This window comes from Vigna umbellata, chromosome 5, assembly GCF_029865625.1.
Source record: "Vigna umbellata cultivar VRB3 chromosome 5, Vumbellata_1.0, whole genome shotgun sequence".
Classification (NCBI taxonomy): Eukaryota; Viridiplantae; Streptophyta; class Magnoliopsida; order Fabales; family Fabaceae; genus Vigna; species Vigna umbellata.
Window position 1 is genome coordinate 57843186 of NC_142169.1, and position 26359 is coordinate 57869544.

The 26359-nt window shown below is 28.9% G+C and overlaps 1 protein-coding gene and 2 pseudogenes across 1 annotated transcript; all 3 read right to left on the reverse strand.

Moving 5' to 3' along the window:
* Positions 1–4836: 4836 nt before the first annotated feature.
* LOC124824297 (agamous-like MADS-box protein AGL80 pseudogene) lies at positions 4837–5379 on the reverse strand (annotated as a pseudogene).
* Positions 5380–9464: 4085 nt separating this feature from the next.
* Positions 9465–10190, reverse strand: LOC148198717 (agamous-like MADS-box protein AGL80). Its single transcript, XM_088115895.1, has one exon. It carries the CDS (start codon positions 10188–10190, stop codon positions 9465–9467), a length of 726 nt encoding a protein of 241 aa, XP_087972021.1.
* Positions 10191–23538: 13348 nt separating this feature from the next.
* On the reverse strand, positions 23539–24243 carry LOC124824276 (agamous-like MADS-box protein AGL80 pseudogene; annotated as a pseudogene).
* Positions 24244–26359: the final 2116 nt, after the last annotated feature.

A 26359-nucleotide genomic window follows, 5' to 3' on the forward strand; every position in this document is an offset into this window, starting at 1 on the left:
CACTTCAATCTTTTCTCTGTCATCCCTACTATAGCCCCAATTGAAAAAATAAAAAACACTTGTCGTTAAACAATCTTACAAAAAAATGATTTTATAATGAGTTTTCATCTTATAATTTTTGTCTTATCTAATTTTATCCAATTTTCACAAGCATAAAGGAATTGGTAATTGACCTAGAAAAATGAGAAATGTTAAACAATTTCTTACAAAAAATGATTTTATAATGAGTTTTTATTTTATAATTTTTGTCTTATCTAATTTTATCTAATTTTCACAAGCATAATGACATCAAAGGAATTGGTAATTGGCTGGGAAAAAATCAGAAACACTTGTTGTTAAACAATTTCTTACAAAAAATGACTTTATAATGAGTTTTCATTTTATAATTTTTGTCAACATATGCAAATGATGAATTAGAGAGGTTAGTGAAGATGGTGAAATTGAACAGATCTTGAATGAACCTTTGCTTGAAGGTGAATATGTCAATGACTCAACTCTTTACAAAGGCAAGTGTTTCTGATTTTTTTCAATTGGAGCTAGAGTAGGGATGACAGAGAAAATGTTGAAGTGAGAGAGATGAAAAAGAAAGAATTGAGAGAAATGAGAGAGGTGAGCAAGGGTTTGAAGGTTTTTTTTTTTAAAAGTTTTGAGAATGAAAATTATTAAAATACCCTTAGCCTTAAATCCATGATATATAAGGGTATTTTTGTCTAATAAAATCCGGTACACATTGCTAAAATGTACCAACTGAAAAACAGGCATACGCGCGTTAGCAAACCCATATATATATATATATATATATATATATATATATATATATATATATATATATATATATATATATATATATATATATATATATATATATATATATATATTTCTTTATATATAAAAAATTAGATGGAAATACTAGGTTGAATTTTGGGAAAGTTTTGCTAGGGACATTTATTAGAGATCCTCATAATCAAATTGCGAGGGTTTATCTTAGATGTTTTCTTTTATCTGTGTCATCTGAGTTGTCTTGGACAAAAATTGGTAAGTAAATAGGTGGAAGATATATTGTTTATAAGGCTTACCATAAGTGGAAGATAAATGAAAAATACCATACCTTTTTCTTTCTCATCACTGGAAGATAATAATTATTTTTACACTGTCTTTTATCAGTTCCTCTATAAGTATAACAATTAATAATTCTATTAATATTTATGGAATATTACTTGTATTTTTTAAATACACCCATTTTGTTTATTCTTTACGGGGAATAGGGAAACTCTTAATTTTATAAGTTAGAGAAAAACCATAGTTTGAAATCTGGAATAAAAACTTCATAATTCCTATCCGGTATTTTGTGACTAAATTGCCATAGTTGGTAAAGATAAAAAATTATCTTATACGGATTTAAATTTGATCTTTTGATTCATGTTAAAAACCAACTATACTAATTGAGTCCTTAACGTGGAAACTAATTTAAACAATAACAAAAAAAACGATTTAATCCTAAATATAAAGAATCACATTAACTTCGAGGCATAAAACAAATAATTGAACAAGTAAATTTACTAATTGATACTTTGTTATATATATATATATATATATATATATATATATATATATATATATATATATATATATATATATATATATATATATATATATATATATATATATATATATATATATATATATATATATATATATATATATATATACATGTGACAATAGTCATATATTATTAGTTAAAATATTTCAAGAGACTTTAACATTATGTCATCAAATGGTTATACATACCATCAGACAGATTACTCTGTTAGCATATGACGTCAACAAACATCAAAGTGTTGTACCTTAAAAATAATTTATTACCTTAATTAATATCTATAATTAGATTATCATTTATAAAAGAAAACTTTGAATCTTAAAAAGAATGGTGAAATTATATTATAAAGAAGACACGTTATCTTTAATTAAACAATTTTATTCTTTAATAAATAAAATTAATATAAATTTTTTTATTTTTAAATAATTAAATAATTTTTTTAAATAACGATTTCATATTTTTTTAATATTATTTTTATAAAGAAAAGAAAAAGTAAAGTTCATCAATTTATTAGACTCGCATGACTCTATTAGAAAAAAAAAGGAATTGTTTTTTTCTATGCCATTATGCAACTTATAATAATATCTACTTTTCTACATTATGATCTAGAGAATAAGATAGAAAGATACAAGCGGAGGGTCTTTGATGTGAAAAAAAAAACTAAGCCAGAGTGAAAAAGAAGAAAAAAACGCAACTATGATATATATTGTACAAATATGTGAAGAAAAATTAATAGAAAAATTTAGCAGAAAAAAATAGTTTGAAGAAGAGGTTTTATATACTAGTTATCTCATATATTTGATTTAATTTATTATTTAGTTTGATATTTATTGTGCTTTCCTTGTATTGTTATTTACATTGGTAAAAATAATTTTTTTTATTTATTCTTGGAAGCATTAAGACAACTTGTGGTGTCCTTGTTAATTATTGTTAGTAGAAATTATTAGTGTTTGTTGGTTTACTTATTTTTTGTTTTATTCATTTCATTGTTTTCATATTATTTAAATAGGGAAAATTTGATTTGAATTTTGCTTTTGTTTGGTATTTTTGTTTATTTAAATAGGGAAAATTTGATTTGAGTTTTGCTTTTGTTTGTATTTTTGTTATCTTTCCAACAATTTGTATTAAAACTTTCGTTATGAGTTTGGGTTTAAGCTATGAAGACGAGAGGTAACAATAATACTCAAACTATGATTAAATTGGATTCTATGCATCTTTCAATATGACATGGAAGATTTGTTATTTTGAAGATCATAATGAAAAGAAGGTGTTAAGTAGTAGATAAATCGAAGAGATATTAGATGAAGATCAATAATCATGTATCATGTAAGACTTTAGTCTATATAACTCACGAAAATTTTAAGTCTAATATCGACTAAAGATAAAGATAATTGGTATATAAGTGTGTGCAAATAACATTTTACAAGATAATTTTATAAGATTGAGTTAAACTTAAAAGTTCATTACCTAACATGGTATCATACTTATGGAATAATCTATTCTAACAATTTTTTGTTTGTTAGATCTATTGTGTTACCAGTGGTTGGACAATATACTAATGTGAATGGACTCACTATTAAAAAAGAGATTATTGAAAATGTAAGTATAAGTCTAAGTCTCATATTAAATAAGGATTTAAAGAATAAATATCAAATAAAAAACCAAGGCTCATAAATTCATTATAAAAATATTTCATTTCACTTTAATAAAAAAATATAAAAAATCGATCAAACCGGGTATATCATATGACCGTTTGGTCAGTCATAGACTAGACTGTTAACTACTATTAAGACATATGAATAAACCACCACCAAGACCGAACGATCAAAGAGTCGAACCGATCAATCAATGATCAAGACAATTAACTTTAATGTTGAATAACTTAAAGGTAAAGTATGATTACTACGTAATTAAGTCGTTGTTAATCAAAAATCAGTTCCAAAATCTATAAATATAAGTTTGAGGTAAAGAGGTAGGTGATATGCATTTACTGCACCATTAATACTGAAATTGTCAAGTTGAAGTGACTTTAACATCAGAGTTGCCTTCTGAAAGGTTTGGACTACCAGAAGACTTGAGTTGAAGACAACTTTAAACCCTTAAACAACCACTAAATGTTTAGATCAAAATTAATATATAACATCAAAAATCCATAAGTAAAACTACATTACCTACAAATTACATATGAACAAAAATTCATATATAAAATGATTGTAAATAACATTATATACAGATTTATCTATATATAATTACATGCAAACTTATCTGTGTATAATACATATAAATTTGTTTTTATGTAATTACATACATTTTTATTTATATACAAATTTATCCGTATGTAATATGCACAAATTTATCCATAGTTTTGTTCATATATAATTATACAGTAAATCAAGTATTTAACAAAGTAATCAATATATTAAGAGATTATTTCTAGTAGTAAAAACCACCAAAAACCCGTAAATTTCGTTCAGAATATTTAGTTTAAATTTGCATGCGATCGGGTTAAAATTTGGTTGATTCAACTCTATAATATAAAATATAAAATTTTAACATTAAATATATTTAACTGTGTAGGATAAAATAATTATAAAACTTACATTAAGTTATATTTTATAGTAGATATTTTAAAATTAATAAGTTTATTTCAAATGTAACATCATGTTTATAAAATATGCTTTATTACATTTTTTTTGAGAGAATATCTGACTATTACACTAGATTGGAATGACTTCATACTTGCTCTAAAATTATACAAGGAGCCTATTTTCAAGCTCAAAATCCATCCAAATCAAATTTAACAATTTTTTTTTTGAAAGCCATATAACTTTTAAAAAAATTAACAATTTTATGATAACAAAAAAAACATTCAAAGGAAACTGCTTTAATTTAAATAAAAATCAAACATAATTTCATTTTTATTTTATTTTCTTACGAATTGTGAATATCCTGCGTACAGAGATGGCAAATATTATGCTGGAACAATGTTAACACAGTTGTTAACTATAAAGAGTGTGTTCTCTCTATCAGTGACACACATATGGCTTTAATCGCTTTATGCAAATCTGAGTCTTCAATTCAAAACTAAACCCAATAATAATTGTGGAGAGCTTGAGAATGAGAAGTATTTCGAATAAAATAATTCACCAGAACTTTTATGCATACCAGAGCATGATCAGACACCAACATTAAACTAACAATACTGCTAACAAGCAAATGTTTTTCTGAAGGAAAAACACGACAGTTTAGAGTTTAAGATTAGTATCCACAAATGTTTGTATCTGGGGTTGGTATGGTACCTCAGTAACATCTGTCCAATCCAACCTTCTACTAACGTCGTTCAGTTTCTGTTCAATCACCGATGACAGAAGATTCAAATCTTCCAAAGTCATGTTTTGTTGATGCTGAACCCTAGTTGTATCAAGGCATTGAAACATGAACATGGTAATCTCCATTTCCTTATTCTCTTCTTCAAGTTTCGCAATCTTCCTTTTACCCTTCATAATACTCTTTTCCATGACACTCTCCTGATTCCCCATCTTGTGCTTCTTCCATTCAGGCATAGTCCTGAACCTTTCAACCACATTCTGCACACCTGATTCAGATGGCCAAATCTGTGCCTCTTGATCAAAGGGGCTATACACTATGGCACATGCTTCTACTCCACAAAGGGTGCTCAGTTCTTCAATCTTCTTCAACATTGACTTCTTCCTTCTTCTATACGATGCCCTCCTGGCACAATCATTGGCTATGAATGCCAGTTTCACCTTTCTCCCTGTCATGTTATGAGAAAAAGAAAATGGTAAAATGTGTGATTTTCTTCTGGTTTCTGCTGCCACCAGTTAAATACCTAGTTTTGCACATTCAGATTTCACATGCATAGAAGATACAGAGAATCGGAACCTTTAATGATATTTAATTACTTTGCAAAATCTACATTATGCATGACATAGTAGATTACCATTGAGTTGGTAAAACAATTCTGATATGTGTATATGTATAGAAAATCTTTATTTTCATTGTTGAATTTGATGGATATATATTGATAGACTAAATTTTTTAATAGTACTATAACGGTTAACATCTGATTATGTCATCTGGTTTTACACAGTTTTTAAATTCATTCCATACATGAATTATATCCGGCATATTTTGAAATTTACTAGAATGGAAATATATTAAAAAGTATTTTCTTATATTTAATTTTATACATATATAGATAGTTTACAACTTTAATAGTATTTTAAAGTTTGTCATTTTTAAATGGCAACAGGTTTTGTATATATAACCCTCGTCATTTAATTTTTATGCTTGGATACATAGTTTTTTAATTTATGAATTGCATTTTAACAGTTGTCATCGTATTAGAGCAAAGCTCTTCCTATTATATACTTAAAATAGACCATGAAATGTATTCATTTTGTGTCCATTTTAAGAAACATGATTTTAGAAGTTTTTCTTCCTAAAAGCATGTGATTCTCATCTAATCCATTATGGAAATATATGTGACGTTTTGTAAATTTTATAAAGCCGAATAAATATATATAACAAATGCAAGTGATGTGAACCAACATAGAAAAAGACTTCTAAATTCAGTGATGAAGCGTCATACATATATAGACATAAAATATTTTTACTTGGATCAATTTTTAACTTTTTAGGTAACATTTTACATTATAAAAAAGAAAAGTAGAATTTAGTCTCAAATTTGTAAACTGAAAAAAAAAAACTATTTAATTTGATTTTGATATTCACTTCTAAATTATGTGGATCATTAGACGTTGGACGTGATGTTTTGATATCGGTACTAACATCCTTAGAATCAATTGACGCATACAAAGTGTTGTTGATTTTGAAACTTGGAACTTCATCACCGTTTTTCTTTTTTTAAAAGACATTTAGAAAGATAAAAAGAAAAATAAGTATTTAAACTTTTCTTAATCTTAATTCCTATGTGATATAAGATTATTAGATATGGTAGAATCAGGAACGATCCATATTTTTTATAATAATTTTAAAATGGAAAACATATTTAATTCTTATAGAAAAGAATACTAGCCAAATCTATTATAAGTTAAGGTCCCTTTCATTTAAACAGTATTGAATTGGTTTGATTTATTCTTTGAATTTTAAATCTAAAGCAACATAGTATTAGTTATTGTTTGTTCTCTAATTTTTGTTTTATGTGTAGTCATGGTTCCATCCAACTTAAACACTAAGAAAGAGAAGTAAACATGTATTAATTGATAGGACACAATAAAATAAGAAGATAAGTTGAATCAATAAAAATATTTATATACAATTTTAAGAACTTAAGAGGTGATTGAACCAATTATATGCTCCAATCTCTGTTCATATGATGTTTATGCTCAATCCAAAGAAGTATTGTTATTTTGTCTAAGCTAAAGTAAACAAAAATTACTAGAAAGCAACAATAATCTAGACTGTTTCACTGTTTGCATTTGTTATATTTTTGTTTTTATATATATAAAATTCCATCTTAGAGCTTATAGTTAAGAAGATGGTGATATATAAAAGGAGTACAACATTTGTCCTTCCAAAATCTGATAAACCCATCTTTATGTTGTCTTGAATATGATTCAAGTTTGCTCTAATGCCATTCCAAAGCACTATCTTGCAAGGAGAATTTCATTACATTTTAGGAATATCTTTCTCATATATATTGTGATCATATTCAATAAAGTCACCATGAGCAGATAAAAGGTTTTTGTAATTTCAGATATATTAATTTCACATAACTTGTAGTTTAGATTCCCATTAAAAAAAATCATATTATCTGGTTTTAGGTTGAAAGTTTGTGAACTATTTAGATTGATAAAAAAACTTTCCAACAAGAGGTAACCACACACCAAAAGATTAGTTATTAAAAAAACCAAATCATCATCTATAAATGTAAAGCACTCAAACCAAATTCATGTAACATGAAACAAACATCTCATTAGCATTCAAAGTTTCCAATCTTTTGTTAATGTTCCTCAGGTTCTTTTCAATCACTGATGAAAGAACATTTAAATCTGCTATGGTTATGTTACCATCCTCCTCTGAAACATGTACAATCTCCTTCTCCTTATTCTCTTTCAAAAGTTTCTTCAATGAGAGTTTCAACATTTTCCAAGTCATGGTGGTCAACAAAAAAAGGAGAAAGAGAAGTGAAAATACTTGTTTGCAGATTCTTCTGCTACAAACAACTCTTTTATAGATCAGTGGTTTGATTTTGTGTGAAGTGAAAAAATACCAACTGGTTTTTCACATTATGTAACCTTTAATGTCTTTCCAAGCAAGAAGAAAATACAGAATCCAGAAATTTAATAATATTTAATTTAAAAGATTTGCATTATGTATAAATACATGATTTTTTTTATTCTATAAAATATATGGCTGAGTAATGTATTAAAAAAGTCCTATTTTCATCTTTTAATTTTATTCATGTATAGATAATTTTTAATTTTAGTGTTATTTTAAAAGTTGTCATTTTACAATGACAACTGCTACCATACATTCCTTACATGAATAATATGACATTTTAAAAATTATATTTTAAAGATTATTATAAAATGACATTTGATTTTACACATGTAAGTACACAGTACAAAAATGATGAATGATTATTTTTAATATATATATGTATATATTGAAAAATCACAGGATCATACGATAAAATTTAAAGTATAAGTGGTATGCTAGATTTTGCTGATTTATAAATATGTAATTGGTTTATAATTTATAATTTATACTTTAAATTTTGTTTTTAATATATAAAGAACACAATACAAATTCAAACTACAAAATAAATAAATTAAAGGTTAGTAATAATAAAGAATAAAACTGTGTGTGAAGTGTAGCACGAATGGAAGCAACCCGATTTGGTGTCATAACATGGATATCTATGTATTTGTACTTTTTCTAAAATGCAAATTAAATCACTGATGATAGAATAAGAGTAATCAAATACAAATTTGATATAATTTTTAAAAATTTACACTAAAGTTATATTATTCATTTAATATAATCGAATAATATTTTTTAAGAAAATGTATGCGTTTTTTTTTTGTTATAAATATATATTTAATTTAAAAAAAACATTAGAGTTTTGTTATTATTCTGTCCAATGTACTATTCTCATCATTCTCAAGAATATACATATATTTTAATTAATTAATTTCATTTTAACAATTGTCATTAGAGCAATATTCTTCATAGATATCCATTATACCACTAAAAGATATATTAATTGTGTGACAATTTTAAAAATCTGAAGTTTTTTCTTTCTATATAAGTACAGTGTGGGTGCATGAATTTATCATTGTGCTTATCCAAACAAATTGTGGTGATAAGAACAAATGAACATAAAAAATGCATGTGAAATTAACTACATTAGACAAAGAAAAAAGTTTTAATTTCAGACACGAACATTAATTAAAATACAAAACTTTTTAAATTTTTAGATCTATCTTAGAAAAGATGTAAAACTTTAGATCCATTTTTCTACATCATCGCAACTGTAGAAAGTTTGTATAATGGAAATCTTTCTAACTGTAATAGTGTAAATTTTGGGCAATTTAATTTTGATAACTGCAACTTAACACTATGAAGTGAGTTTAGACTTAATTGCAGAAGAAACTTTTTATAACAAACAACCAGAGAAATTTACATAAAACAATGATAAACTAACATATTGATCAACCAGATAGAAAATTAACATGGAAAATTGAACATAAAGAGTAATGAGTTACTGTTGTTTCTTAACATTGACACACAAAACAAGTAAAAAACATAGAAACCATAGAAAATTCATGACCCAGCAAGCACATATGTATGCTTGTTTCAAAATTTTCCAAAAGCCAGCTTAGAGTGGTGGGAGATTAGGATCTCCAAATGAAGACTTTATAGTCTCCTCATCACCATTATCATTAAGCAAGTCCATGAACCACTGGCTTTGCAAGGGGTCATCAGCATTCATATATGTTCCATCGCCAAGATTTGGTGGTGTGATGATGTTTTCTGGTGCTGCTACTGGTGCTGCTACTGGTGCTGCTACTGGTAATGCTACTGGTAGTGCTGGTGGTGCCATCTGGGTTTGATTTGGTGGCATCTCAGAAACATTCAAAGTTTCCATCTTTTTATTAATATCCCTCAACTTGCTTTCAATCACTGATGAAAGAACATTCAAATCATCTGGGGTCATGTTATTGTGCAGTTCAACCCTCCCATTCTTAAGGCACTGAAACATGAACATGGTCATCTCCTTCTCTTGGTTGCTCCTAACATGTTTCTTCATCTTCTCTCTACCCTTGGCGATTCTTTCTGACAGGAAACTCTCTTGAGTCGCCATCTTCTTGTTATGCTCACAAGTATTCCTGAACTTTTCCACCACATTTTCAACACCAGCGTTGGATGTCCAGACATCTGGCACAGGAGCATAAGGGCCATAAACTATTGTGCATGCTTCAACACCACAAAGGGTGCTGATTTCCTCTGTCTTCTTCAGCAGTGACTTCTTCCTTTTGATATATGATGCCTTCCTATCTGAGTTATTGGCTATGAATGTGAGTTGCACCTTTCTTCTGGACATGATGACTGTCACCAGAAAAGAAGAGAAGCAAAAATGAGAAGAGAAAAGTGTCCTTTGTAGTTTCTACAGCCATGTTTATATAGAGCAATTTATGACAGCATTATATGACAGTGTTTGGTTTTCTGCATAAAGTGCCAACTGATTTCATACATAATGAAATGTCGTCATTGCATGCATAAGGAATGAAGAATCCAGCACATTGATGACATTTAATTTATGTACAAAATTTACAATGTTTGTGAGTTAGACAATACAGAATGAATTGGTACCAGAATCATATCAATGAATTTGGTGCGTACATACATAGAATTTTTTTAACACCATTTTTATGTTTTCATTGAAGTCTTACACATTGAAAATTCACTTTAAATGTCATTCACACATGATTGGTTTAGAGGAATAGGATAAACAGTGATGTTTAAGTTGTACAATGTGATTTTGTATAATTAGTAAATTATTCAGTGTATATGTATATAAAGTATATTCTTATCATTTATATCATTCCAAATGCTGTCATTAGGGCATTATCTTTTAAAGATTAGAAATATTCTTTGTATCATATATTTATGGTAAATCACTAAAGGAAATATTAATTGTGTGGTTATTTTAAGAAACATATATTTAAAAGTTTTTTATAAATACATATAACAAAATAAATAAAGACTTAATTATGCTTTTAATTTCCAGAATTTAAAATAAATTGGCCATCTTATCATTTTTAAGCAACGTATATCTTTGGGATAGTTTTTCTTTCCAAAAAAATTAATGATTTTTTTATTGTGTATTGTAGGGCTTAAAAAAGTACGTGAATGTATAATTTTTTTATAAAATAGAAAATGTATGTGAAATGTTACATTAGAGAAATAGAAATATGTATAAATTTGATAATGAGCATATTCATATAAATTTTATCTTGGCCTAGGTTAAACCATGGGTCTGAAATGAGATATAAATTCAAGAAGGCACACTTCTTAATGTTATATATTTGCCTATCAATTTGCATATAGTTAATAATTTAATAGTTTAGTTAGGAAAAAAGATGTAATGATGCCTTTTGTTTGGTCTATGCCAGAGCTGATTATTGGGCATAAAGGGCATAATAGGTAGATTAAAAATTGGTAAGATATATGTACAGGGAGGTACTCTAAAAAAATACTAAAGCTGCGAAGGTGTTTAATTCTTAGGTTTTTAAGGACTTAAAATGCTCCTCTGTTAAAGCAATAGTATCATAGGTTGAAACAGAAAGTGTCATGACAAACACCCAAAGAATAAACTCTTTTTCTCTATATTTTGCTGGTAATAAGACTTTACCAATGCGGCAAGATCTTGATGGTTCAGCCATAGTATCAGAGCTTGAAGGGTCAAATGCCACTAAATGAGTGTGAGAGCTAGAAAGGACACAGAAGGTTAGGGTTTACAAGAGGCACGTGATTGTGGATTCTTTGACTGATAAGAAAACTAATAACAGGATCTAGAATGGTTGACATGATGCAAGTTAGATGGTTAGGAGGTCTAGTGAGAAAGCCATGAGAACCAACCATAGTTCTCTCTCGGATACTTCTGTCAGTATCAAATCAGTCTATAAAATCTGTTAGAAAGATTTATTGCTAAATTACAATTACTATTATTAAAGGATACTTCAATAATTTATCATTATAGCTACCAACAACAAAATTTGTTCACATTATATTTGCAATAAATTATAATTTTTATTATTGACAAATATTTTCATCAATAACTTATCATTAAAATTATTAACAGTCTCAATTCGTCGAAATTTTGAATAGCAAATTTTTTTGTATATTAAAAGAAATGGGTTAGAAGAATAAGAGAAAAATAAGGGAGGAAGAAGGAAAGAAGAGAAGAAGAGGGGGAAGTAGTGGTGGAGAAGGAGGAGGTGGCTCGGTGGTCGCTCAATGGTGATGCGATGGTAGTTCGAAAATGACACAACAATGGGTGGATATTGATGCGAAGACGTGCCGGTGACGTAAAGTAATATCAATAATGTGGTAGTGACGCAAAGATGGAGGACGTTAATGATGGTGGTTTCCAGAATTAGATAAGAAAGTGGAGGAGAAGGAGTCGAAAGAAAAGAAAGAGAAAAAAGAAAGACAAATACGATGATGAGAGGAGGATGAGACGAGTTGGAAGTGACATGAAGATGCGACACCAACAAGGAAAACTAAAGAAAGAAGATGAAGAAATAAAAGAAAGAAATGAGACCTAATCACGTACTTTAACAATAGATATTAGGTTTAATACCTCTTTTGGCCCCTCGAAAGGGGGCAAATGTTCAATTCGGTCCTACCTTTTTTTAGAAGATCAATGTGGTCCCAACTTTTGTAAAAAGTGTGCAATCAAGTCCTTTTTGGAAACGGCGTTGAGTTTTTAACGGAGCAGCTGACAGGGTGGACTGAAGTTAGCTACATGGCTGTGTGTGGGTAATACGTGGCTGTGAGAGGGTCATACGTGGCTGTGAGAGGGTAAATGTGATAATATTACTGAGGTTAAGAAATCAGAAGTTAGGGTTTGAGTTGCAGAGAAATTGGTAATTTGAGATACGAATGCACCGAAACGAAGAGTGGACAGACTCTCGGATGCATTAAAAGCGTTGGGTGAGCAACAACAAAGCAATGCAGTTCTAGCATTTCCTCCCTGCGAATAGGAGATACAATGTTTGGGAAACTGATTTCGTGAAAAATGGGTATGTTTTGATAGATTATAAAAAAGGGAGGGTGGACTAACAAGAGCATCCTGAAGAATTCGAGGGAGCTTGGAATCACGATACTGGCTTGTTTTTCCTTGCAGACCACATGTAAGAGAATTTATTACATTTCCCAGAGCAGACAAGGATTTGTTTATGGTTTTGGCTTCGTCTAGAACTCTTCCCTCTGCTCCTGTTTTCTCCACTTTCTCTGACCCAGCCAAGTCCACTAGAATTAGTTTTCCGAAACTCGTCCTGTTCAAAGTCTCAGTGTTTAACCATGGGTATGGCCATTGTTTTTCCTCCCACATGTACTATGTAATTTGAGAAATTGGTAATTTGGTCAACACACTTCCTCCACGATGATAAATCCCAAATTACCAATTTCTCTGCAACTCAAACCCTAACTTCTGATTTCTTAACCTTAGTAATATTATCACATTTACTCTCTCACAGCCACGTATTACCTACACACAGCCACGTAGCTAACTTCAGTCCACCCTGTCAGCTGCTCCGTTAAAAACTCAACGCCGTTTCCAAAAAGGACTTGATTGCACACTTTTTACAAAAGTTGGGACCACATTGAACTTCTAAAAAAAGGTAGGACCGAATTGAATATTTGCCCCCTTTCGAGGGACCAAAAGAGGTATTAAACCTAGATATTATCAATAGTTAAAATATGTCAATAATTACTAATGGATTTCTCCGTGTGTTAGTAAAGTTTATCGACGACCATTTTATTGATGAATTTTTGGTCATTAATAGTCTTTTGGTAAATACAATTTACTAATAGATTAGGCTTGTTGATAATATGTGATTTTTTTTAATGTATGAAACTTATGTTGTGAGACCTGATACTTATATTGCAAAAGTTTGATGAACGTTACTTTATAAATGTTGTTTCTCCAAATCAAAACTGTAAGTTTGGTTAGTGAACGTTTTCATCAAATTTGTAAGGTTCCGCAAGTCACAAGATTCATTCGTAAACCCTGGGGGTTCTGGTTTTAATCCTTTCTCAATTCTATAAATAAAAGTTTCTATTAACCTCTGAAACACACATTTTTTTCTCATTCTTTTGTTCCTCTTATTTTCTCCCTTCTCTCTTTGCTTTCTTATAACTGAGTTTATTATTTTTACTCTTTTTAGAGTTTATGGCTAGTTCTTGTGTCTTCAAATTTTGTTTTAAAAATTCTTGTTGTATTCTGAAATATTTACGCAATACATTGCAAATATATTCTTAAAAATAATGGATCTACGTGCTTCTAAAAATTTTATTCAAAATTTTTGTCGACTTTTACAATAATTTAAAGTTTAATTTAATTAATAAGAAGCGTGATGATCACAAAAATATTTTTACAAAAGCAAACCTCAACAGCCACAGTTCTCTTCTAATTGTAAGGCTATTTAAAGGGCCTTTAGAAACTACTATTTTAACTTGTAAGGACCCAACTTTAATCTTATAAATTACAATGAAAGTTTTGTTTCTTGCACCTCCATCATTACTAAATGCACTTTCACAATAAACTAAAATGGCTTCATTTACTATTACACGGCAGAGGAAGAAGAAGGAAAGTAAGAATGTTGCACAGGAAGAAGAGTAGAGAGGAACGTGAAAACAAAAATGTTCTAGAAAGCTCTTTTCGTAACACATTTCATGTGTTTCGGGAAGCTTATTTTAGAAATCTCATTTCCCAAGATATTATATACATTATGAAATCTTGATCTAAAAATTTTGTTTCGGAAAAATTGTCTTGAAAGACATTTCATACATTTTGAAAGTTTTATTATGATAATGTTATTCCGAAAAATTCATTTTGGATACCTTATTCAAAAAATTCCATTATAGAAATCCCAATTCAGAAGTGATCCTGCACCTCTCAACTATTTTTTTTATTCCAAAAATGTTCTATACCTCCCCATTATTTTCTTTTATTCTAAAAGTACCATACACCTCTCCACTATATTCAACAATATTTCTCTTTCTCTCTCTACATTAATGGAGCATTCACATGGTTCAGATTTAAACTTGTGATATATTGCAAAATTTTATTTACACTTTCCCTTAAATAAGTTTGATTTAATCTTATTTTCACTGTTCAATATATTTTTTTTCTTCAAATTACTTAATAAATGGTAAAATTTTGTTCTAAATTTCTAGAAAAATGTTTATATATATGTGTGTTTTTTTTACATTTAATATCTATAATTTTTAACATTATATTATGTTTTAACTTACCGACATGTTTGACTCAAATAACCTGAATAAAATATTTAATTTATTAGATAAATAATATAAAAATATTATTAAATACTTAAAATATAAAAGAAAAGTTATTTGTTAAAGATTTGGAATTTATTTAGTTCTTTCATCATTATAAAGTTAGTATATAATAATAATAACAATAATAATATATTATTTACTATTAATATTATTATGTTTATTATTTTGTATTTGCATCTAATTTTTAAGTTTATAAAATAAAAGTGGTAGAAGCACTAATATTGAAGTTTCTTCCGAATTTTATATTTAAGTTTAAATCTAAGTCATATGAATGCTCCATTAATGCAGAGAGAGAAAGAGAAAGATTGTTGAAGATAATGGATAGGGGTAGGGTACTTTTGGAATAAAAGAAAATAGTGGGGAGGCGTAGAGTATTTTTGGAATAAAAGAAAATAGTGGGAAGATACAAAAGCACTTGGGGTGGTGGAGGGAGCAACACTGATTCAGAAATCATATTCTGAATATTTCAGAAAGCTAAACCCAAACAATTTTCCAAAATAGATAATTCAAAAATAAATTTTATAAAAGATAAAATAGTCATTTTGAAAATTGGTGGTGCGTGAAGAAATTGTGGAGGTACGGGAAGCATAAGCCTATCAGAATGACCAATGTATTTGATAAGTAAAAACCATTCAAAAATTATCATTTCTTCCTAGGCATCCTTTTCATCTTCCTGCATCCCATAAAACCCTTAATCCCCAAAATACCCTTTATTGAAATCAGGTTTAAACTATTAATTTCCAAAATACCGTTTTTTAAAATTAGGTTTAAAACCTTAATCCTATCGCTCTCACCCTTCATTCATCCCCTCACAATGAGTTTTCATTGTTTCCACCATGCTTCATATTTATATTTTATTATTATTAATAAAATATAAATATTTCATGTTGTCTAAATTCATCGTATTTATTAATGAATATATTCCTTTGATGTTATTAAGAGTAATTTAAATATCTTAATATTTATTAGTAAATATATTATTTTGATATTATTAATAGTAATTTAAATATTTTAATAGCAATATCATAATTCACAAATTAATGTGAGATGAGAGTATCCATAGGAGACCAATAAGAATAATTCCACCTACTGTTTAGAAATTATTTTCATATAAATATTTTGTATTTATTGTGTAGGTCTATTGTATTGTATTTATTTATAAAAATACTTCTTTAATATTATTAAAAGTAATTTAAATATAATATATTGTATTATTATCTTCTGGAATATATATTTCAGATTCAAAAGTATATTTCAAATTATACAATAAAAAAATCACTTTTAATAAACGGCAATTTTGGATTATCATGTTTTATAAGGGTGCAGCAAGGAAAAACGGGGTAGAGTAAGAAATTGACTTGAAAAATTTAAGAACCAAAAAGATTAACTGACTCAATCCATATTCATTTGCCCACAAAAACCTGTTAAACTCTTATCAGTAATAAATAAAAAAATTAACATAGTGTTGATAAGAAGAAAAAAACTGACTAATCAAAATTGTATTTTTGATAAAATTGGGTTAGTACTTAATTAATTTCACAAATTTTACTGAGTTCCTTTTTCTTCTTTGGAATTTCCTTCAAGTGACATTTTAGCCGATGAAGTAATTAAGAATTTTATCATATTAAGATATATACTTATTATCATCTGAACCAATTACTAAAAGAAATTAGGTTTAATGTCTCAATAGGTCCCTATTTTCGTTCCAAATTTGAAATAGGTCCCTGTTATTTTTGAAATCTTAATTAGATCCTTATTTTTGTTAATTTGATACAAATAAATCATTTCCGTCAATTTCAGAAAACGGCGTTAAAGAGTGTGTGACGTGGCCTGTGTGAATGCAATTTTTTAATACTCATAAATAAAGAATGAAGTAAATATAGTATAATCCATGGTGAAATTAATTAAACAGAGGGCAAATATGGAAAAACTTAATGTTTTTTTTGCTGAAACATGCATCATCTGTGCAAGTGGGAAATCAAAATCAATTTGGGGATTTTTCTATTCTAGGGCTCGTGTGGTGTTAGAGTTGGGAAAGAGTGATGATGTAGGAGTTCAAATGATTGGTTTTGTTCTGGGGACGGTGGGGTTTGGCATCGGAATCCGGCTGGGGCAACTGTCGCCGGGAGTGGAGTACAGGCTTCACCGGAAGCTTGGAATCGGAGTGTTCTGCTTAGGGGCGTTACAGACTCTGGCACTGTTGTTTAGGCCAAACACAAGGAACAAGTTCAGAAAGTACTGGAACGTACCACCACTTTGTAGGGTACTCGTGTGTGGTGCTTGGGTTTGTGAATGTCTTTCAAGGATTTGAGGTGATGGGTGCAAGCAGGTCCTACGCCAAGTTGACCTATTGCCTAGGACTCTCTACTCTCATTGGCCTTTGCATTGCTTTGGAGGTCAATTCTTGGCCCGTTTTTTGCAGAAAATCCAAGGAAGATAAGATGAGGAGAGAAGGGTTCATTGCAACTTCTCACAAAGGAACTTCATCTGCCATTCACAATTAACGTTACTATTTCATTTCAACTTTTTACTCAATTTTTTGTATCCAAATCCAATGATTTTTCTATTCTAGGGATCTTTCCCAACTCTCTAGAATAGAAAAATCCCCCAATTTGATTTTGATTTCCCACTTGCACAAATGATGCATGTTTAATAAAAAAACATTAAGTTTTTCCATATTTGCCCCCTATTTAATTAATTTCACCATAGATTATACTGTATTTACTTCATTCTTTATTTCTAAGTATTAAAAAATTGCATTCACACAGGCCACGTCACACACTCTTTAACGCCGTTTTCTGAAATTGACGGAAAGGATTTATTTGCATCAAATTAACAAAAATAAGGATCTAATCAAGACTTAAAAAATAACAGGGACCTATTTCAAATTTGGGACAAAAATAGGGACTTATTAAGACATTAAACCAAGAAATTAAGTATTATACCACCATGAGATGAGATTTTTCCAAAGGAATACATTATGGAAATTTATCAGTGAAAATAAAATCATATAAAAATTATTAAATCACTTTTAACTAAAAACATTTTATAAAAAAATATTATATCACTTATGTGAGGATCTGAAAAATTAGAATTAAAAAGCTTATAGGTGTATTACGTTAATGAAACCAGATTTTAATGTTAAAACACATTCACCAGTATAAATATAATTTTATAACATCCTGGTTCATTAGCCAAATCCTTCTATCTCTCTCTAGAACTCAGTTTTTCAAGTTCCTCTACCTTCTCTCTACCATTCCTCCTCTCTAAACCATTTGATTTCCGATCAGGTGGTGCCCAAGTATCCGCAGCGTAGAGGACTCCGCAATTGACCGATCACTTTCTTCATTCGGACCGGTAAGTTGTTTTTCCCTTTCCTCCGCTGTTTTGGACCTAAACCATGCAATCTCTGCTGGTTGCATGCGTCTTATGCTTCCTCTCTTGCATTTCCTGTCCGATTATAGCTCTAAGAGCTGTTCTTGATCACCAAGTGGTGGTATGTAAGGTGCTGTCTAGGTTTCTCACAACTCAAGGTATTATTTAGGCGAGTCTTTGAGCTGGGCTGTGAAGTTTTGAAGTAAGGGAAGCTAGAATACTTCTTTAAATTTGTGGTATGATATGTATGTATGCTGAAATTTGAATTGGTGTGTTGTTTTAGAGTGGTATTTGAGGTCTAAATTTTATGGTGTGGTTTGTGCTGAAACTGAAATCTATGAAACTGTGTTGTGATGTTTGGAATTGATTTGGATGAGTTTAAATTACTATAATTGATCAAATTGGAAGTGTTTGAAGTGTGAAATTTGTTATAACTTTGGTTAGATAGAAAATTTGGAGTTTTGGATAGTGTTTTAGGTTATTATAAAGGAAGTGAGGTAGTGATTTTGAGAAGTAGAGGTCAGGGACTATCGTGGTCTATTGGGGAAATATTAGCAAGTGTATTCTGACTTATTTGAGTCACCAAAGTGGTTCAAATAGGTGCAAAGTGTTAGAATTGGGTTTGCGGTCCTCAAGTTGTGGAAATTGATGTTGAGGAAAAAAAATTGAGTTGTAATCAAGTTAGAATTATAGTAGGAAGATTTAGGAACAACTAGACAAGTTTAATTAGGTGTAAAACATGAATTAGAGGTGTTACAAATTGGAGATAAGGTCTAGAAATGGTAAGGGGGTGTTTGAGTGCATAATTATGCAGAATTTGCGTTCTGCAGATTATGCAGACTAGCTATGTGAATGGTAAGAGGGTGTTCTCTGTTTGAGTCATTCGTTATGCGAGCTGGTGCGTTATGTGAATGACTGGAGGGTGCTACTCTCTGTTTGGTGATTCGCATAGCGAATCTGGGCGCTGTGCGAATGGTGGTTGCCTGGGAAAATGCTAGTTTAATTCGTATAGCGAATTTGGGACATTATGTGAGGGTTTAGGGTCTGATAATGTGTAGCAGAATTTTCAGTTTAGCTAAACGCACAAACTTGGTGCGCTGAGCGAATGGACTTTAGGTGAACGCACAAGCTTGGTGCGCTGAGTGAATGTGAGTGAGTAAGATCCATTGTTTCTGTTATTCACACAACGAGTTTGGTGCGTTGAGCGGCTTGCCCAGAACCTGTTTTTATTCTTTTTATTCCTGTTTTCTGATAAACTTGAACTATGTTTTGATTATTAGAATGGTGTAGAAGTATCTATGATAGTGTATGATCAGTGAGGTTATATGTTTGGATTCAATGTGATAGTATTATGGTATTTGGTTGTTCATGTTTTGAGTTAAGTTTCAAAGTGACAGTATGTTTGATGGACGTAATTCCATGGATCTCAAAGGGAGGTTACATGGTGGTGCCCTATGTTATGGATGTAATTCCATGAACCTCACAGGGAGGTTACATGGTGGTGCCTTATGTATTGATTCAAAGTGCAATCTCTTGTTGAGATTCAAGTATGTTTAGAATGAATGCAGGAGCTCAGTCTTGGGGGTTATCCTGAAACTCCAATGGTCTTTCTTCTCACATAGGGAGGATTGATCCATGTCGTTAGGAGTTGCAGGAAGCCTTAGTCTTGGAGGCTTCTAGTATGCTCCAAGGCGTGGTACAGACTAACCTCGTGAGTGTGGTAGGGTGAAACCCATTGACAATGGCTTTGCAAAGCAATAGAAGCCACCACGAGTGCACGACCTGCCATAGCTCGACAATCATTCTAAGTTCGGACGAGTCAAGTTTAAAGTATAACATGTTATGATGTGTGATCCAGTTTGCTTGAATTAAACATGAATGTTGTGTGTTATTGTAATAGTATGATCTTTGTATATTTATCTCACCCTTGCTTCTGTGTTTGTCTATCTGTGTATTGTTTTCTCTTTTGCGATGATCAGCTTAATGGTGTGAGCTTAGGAATGCAATCTTTTCAGTTGGCTAAACGGGAAGTTAGATTAGAAGTTTGAAGTGTAGGTTGTGCTTTTGGTCCTTTAGGTGAACAATTTTATTCTTCGCAAATCTATAATTTATTGTATTATTATCTATGTAATGTTCATTTTAGTAGTTTCATATTACTAAATTGGGATGTTACAACTTATAAACTTAGTATTTATAATTACTTTTTTATATTTATAAGTACATATTTTAAGAAACATTTAGCTTTTTTAATATATGTAACAAATGCATAATGGAAAATATTTAACATTTTTATAAACCATTTACACAATTTTACAAATCTTAAATTACTACAAAAATATTTAAAAAAGTATTTTTTAAATATCAATAAAAGCAAGATGACTTATACGATAACATAACCGAATTTTGAGAATTAATTCGAAATTGAGAAATTTAAATTATTGAATTTATAAATTCATGCTAGTAAGAATGACCAGCGGAGGACGACGACACATTTATCTTCTAAAGAAAAAATCATGCACATTTGTATTTATAGATATAATTTTTTTCCTTATCTTTATTTTTATCGGGTACTGAGTATACTTACACTTTTATTGAATATCAATTAATTAATTTTTATAAAAGAAAAAATATCATAATAAAGGAAATTAGATATTATATTTTATATATAAAAAACTTATAATTTTTCAATATCAAATACTTAGAAAAAAATTATAATTATATATATTTTAAATTATAGAAAATGACACAAAATTTCATGACAATTTTATTAAATTATGCTCATTTTAAATTATAACAATAAAAAGATTTATTAAATTTATAAATACTAATGAAATAAAGTTGATAAAAGCAAAAGATATTTTAAAAAATTATAAAAAAAATACTCAATTTTAAAAGTATTTTAAATGTCTTTTTATATTCCTTTTTCTAAATTAGAATGAAATCTCTTTTCTTATGTAACAAAAATTATAATAAATCATTGAATGAAATCACTCAAATAAAAAATATTAAACTAATAATAAGTAAAATTTAACATAGATTTTTCATTTTTTAACTTTAATCTAAATTTTAATGGTGATAACCAAAATTGATGACAATGTTATTAAGTTATTATATTATAAAAAATGTCTTTATACAATTCCAATGATAAAATTACATTTACATAATGCGTTTGCAAATAAAATAATTATATAAAAATCATTAAATCAGTATTTTACATATTAGAAACAAACAACAAATAAAAATATTAAAAAATAAAAAATGATCAAAATGTGTGATTTATATAAACAATTTGATACATTATTAAACAAAATCGTACAATGTACAATTAAGGATATGATAAGATAGAAAATATTTTAGAGATTAAAGAAAACTTTTGATGAAAATTGTTTTAGTAAATAAAACAAAGAAGATACGTTTTTTATCAATTAAATAAAACAAAGAAGATAAGTTTTTTTAGTATTAGATGAGAGTCAAATATTCTCATGTGAAAAAAATAAATAAATAAACATATTAAAATAGGTAATATTCAAATGTGAGATACACAAATTATTCAGTTTATTGTAATTTATAATACACCATTTGAATATAATCATACTCAGATTCTAATATTAGATACATGTAAATGGATTTCACTCATATAAAATAAGTCAAACCAATATAATAGAGAAGAAAAAAGGTATAGCAAGAGATTTCTTTTGACGGTTTTGTAAACCTTAAATAATTTCCGACTGCAAATATATTTTTTTATTGTTATTTTTTAATTTTTCGGCGGTTCCGCGAACCGCAACTAAGATATAATTATTTTTCTAAATCACATTTTTGATACAGTTTTTTTACTAATCCACCTAAGTCCCAGCAGTATTTACTAATCCCAGCATAAAAACGTATTTATTGTAGTTAAAATAATCGATAATGAAAAAAAAAATCGCTTTTACATAGCCGAACTTCACCTCTTCACGTTACCTTAAAAGAATGAATAAGTACAATGAACACTTTCCAAAATTGCAGGGTCCAAAATAGTTTTTCCCTATAGTTTTTTAACAGTTTTTATTAGTTTAAATTATTATGTAATAATTTTTTTGTTTACAAAATCAATAAGTTAATTGACTCATAATTTTCCATCAGATTTCATCTTAAACTTTTGTCATTGAAATTAAAGTGTTAAATTTTTGTTAGAATTATGAGGTATTAAATTCTTACCCGAGTGGAGTAATCATATTTCACTATTAATGAGATAAAACGAGATAAAAAAAATAAAATTCACTGTACTAAGAATTCAACAAATTTAAGATGAGATTTAATATCATATTGATGTGTAGAAAAATAATTTTTCCAAAATCCAATCAAATCATTTAAGATTCAATACAGAATTAATTTTTAATTAATCATTTAAATTGAATCTCAATTAAATAAGAACTAAAAATTACTTTTTAAATTTAAAATACAATCACTATCAATTATTCAAGATACAAATACAAAACAGGAAACAAATAACTGCATTTTATTTTTCTTTATTTATTGACATTTATTATAATTTTGTTGGTAATCTTGACATTGTGAGCAAGTACAAAATGACTCATGAAGCATACCACATTATTCTCCTTAGTCAACATGAATCTCTCTCATTTTGAGCAACATTGTTTTATGCACCACTTTAGGAGCCTTAACTATGTATTATAACTTTTTTTATTACATAAGACAATAGATTTTCAAAAGCAAAACCCTCATTAACCATAATGAAGTTCTGCAAGTAGGAACACCTGCAGCAAAGCCATTTGATTTACTCGTTTGCACGTACAGAATATATAAATAATGTGAAGACAAGACAATAAATGACTTACCACTTTTTCTACCTATTGACATACAAGGCCAGTGAAAAACATCAAACAAACCAAAATAATTGATCTGAAACATAATCATTAAAGGATCGACAACAAACACATAAGTAAGTGTTTTCAAGGTAATAACAAGCCTAGGTTTGACCAAAACTAGAGATTAGGATCACCAAATGGAGGCATTATTGTCTCATCTCTATTACCATTAAACAAGTTCATAAACAACAACCTTTGGATGGGATTGACATCCATATCCAACCCATGTCCAGAACTCATAAGTGCCATTTGCAAATGCGGTTGGTACGATGTTGTTTTCAACTGCGATTGGAATACTGATGTTTGCATCTCGGGTTGTTGAGTCGGTTGTATCTGATTAACATTCAGAGTTTGCAACCTTTTATCAATGTCTTTAAGGTTTTGTTCAATCACTGATGAAAGGACATTCAAATCAGCCAAGGTCATGTTATTTTCATCTGGCAAAACCCTACCTTCAGTAAGGCATTGAAACATGAACAAGGTGAACTCCTTCTCCGCATTCTCCTTCCTAAGTTTCATTATTTGTTGGTTACCCTTTTGGATCCTTTGTCCTATGAAGCTCTCCTGGTTCACCATCTTCTTGATTTTCTCCACTGCAGGCATGTTCCTGAACCTTCCCACCACCTTTTGGACCTCACAATGGGATGGCCAAACCTCTGGTTCATGATCATCGGGACCATAAACTATAGCACATGCATCAATTCCACAAAGGGTGCTGAGTTCCTCGATCTTCTTCAGCATTCCCTTTTTCCTTTTCTTGTATGTTGTCTTCCTTGCAGAATCGTTTTCTATGAATGCAAGTTTCACCTTTCTCTTGGTCATGATGGTGACCAGAAAAAGGGAAACATAAACCAGTTGAAAAGAGTTGCTTGTTGTAGATTTTCTACCAACAATGTCCTTATATAGACCAATTTTATTTACATACATGGTTTTGTTTTGCAGTAATCCTTGTTGCGTTTGAGTGAAAGTTCCAACTGGTTTAGCACTTTTCAATCTCACTTTCAATGTCATTCCATATATGAAGGATATGAAAAATCTGGGACTTTAATGATATTTAATATGGAAGAAAAAAATGAGTAAATTCAATTACTTAGTTTTGGTGTGTACATAGCCTTTTATAAGCATGAAAAAAAAGAAAAATTAAATAAATGTGTTCATATAATAACATTAATTAATAAGTAATATTATCTTATATTTTAGTTTGTTTGAAATCTGATTTTTTACATATTTGAGTTGGTATAAAAGGGAGATATATGTCAAAAAATCTCATTCTCATAATTGAATTTCATGGATTCATAGATTTAAAAATTTATCAGCATTTTTAAACGTTGGTATCATGTGAGATTCTTCATATAATATATTTATAATGATTTGTGTTAAGGAAATCTAACTCAATCTCACAAATTCTTATAAAGTGAAGTTTATATCCAGTTATATATTCTAAATTCTCAATTATCTTTAATTAATGTGGAATTTTCAATACACTCTCATCACGCTGAAGTATATATACTCATGCGTAGATAATTTTAAGTCTAACTCAATCCCATAAAACTTGTTTATAAGATGAGGTTTATATATTTTAAATTGAAATATGAATATATCATTAATGTTTCACATTACGATGACTTATAATTTTAGATCTCTATACTACTATTCAACCTGGCTTATCATATTTTGAAAATGGAATATTTTTAACACTGGAGAAAATTATTTAAACAAAAGTCTAAAAATTTATTTTAGAAAATTAATTCAAATATTGAAAAATCATAAATTCAATCTATAATACTCAGTTTATTTTCATTAATATTAATGAAAAATTACTTTTCAAAATTCAAAGTTCTAAATTGAAATAAACATCTATGCTGAAATTAGTAATAAACATCTATGCTGAAAATTAGTAATATTCATTAATATTACATGATTTTAGAGAATTTTGTCACAACTTATTCTTTTTTTGCATTTTGGTTTTATTTTCAACTTTGCAATTTTTGTTATTAGAAAGTGAGTTTTAATCCTAACTTATCGGCCTTATCTTTAGTCGATGTGGAACTTCCAACACACCTCCTTCACGTCGAGGTATAGACATCTCCTGCATGATACTAGAAATTGGGTGATTCGATAATGGCCCGATAACGGATGGAATAGAATAATAGAATGTCCACATATAACTCGTTAGGATAGACTCTAACCATGACTCTGATACCATATTAGAAAGTGAGTTTTAAGCTTAACTTAATACCACAAAATCGACTTATAAGGTGATGTTTGCACTCATTTATATACATATTATAAATTTGCCTTATCTCTAGTCGATGTAGGACTTCCAACATTTGTCACCTTTTTAACTACTTGAACATTCTTATTCATGACTAAGCATTCATTACAAATGTGGTATTATATTGCTTACAAGTTATTCTGACAACAATTACTAACGTTAATTGACACGAGCAATTAGACGCACGAAAATTTAAAATAATGTTAAAAATTTCGATTTTGTTCCTTGCTTCAAGAAGTGAAAAAATGGATAAATGATAAAGTAATATTTTATTTTAGAAATGCGATTCTTTGATTCATGGATAAAAAAATAAAATTTCATTCTTAAGAAGAAAAGGTTATTAGAAATTTATTTTCAATGTGATAAATAGTACCAAAACGAATTGTTCATAACCAAAAATGGATTTGCTATTTAGATAACTATAATTTTACTTCCTCTAAAACTAGTAGTTTAACCATTAATAAAAAATAAACATTGATATTTTAATACATGCAGAATTTATTATGCATGTACACATATATAGTATTGATTGCTATAATTTTCTATATGACTACTTAAAATAATGTATAAAGTAACTTGTCCATTATTATAAATTATGTTTTGTTTCTAAATAGAGTGTGAATTGAGTTCTAAAATATATTACTCAAATTAAGTTCAAGTGTT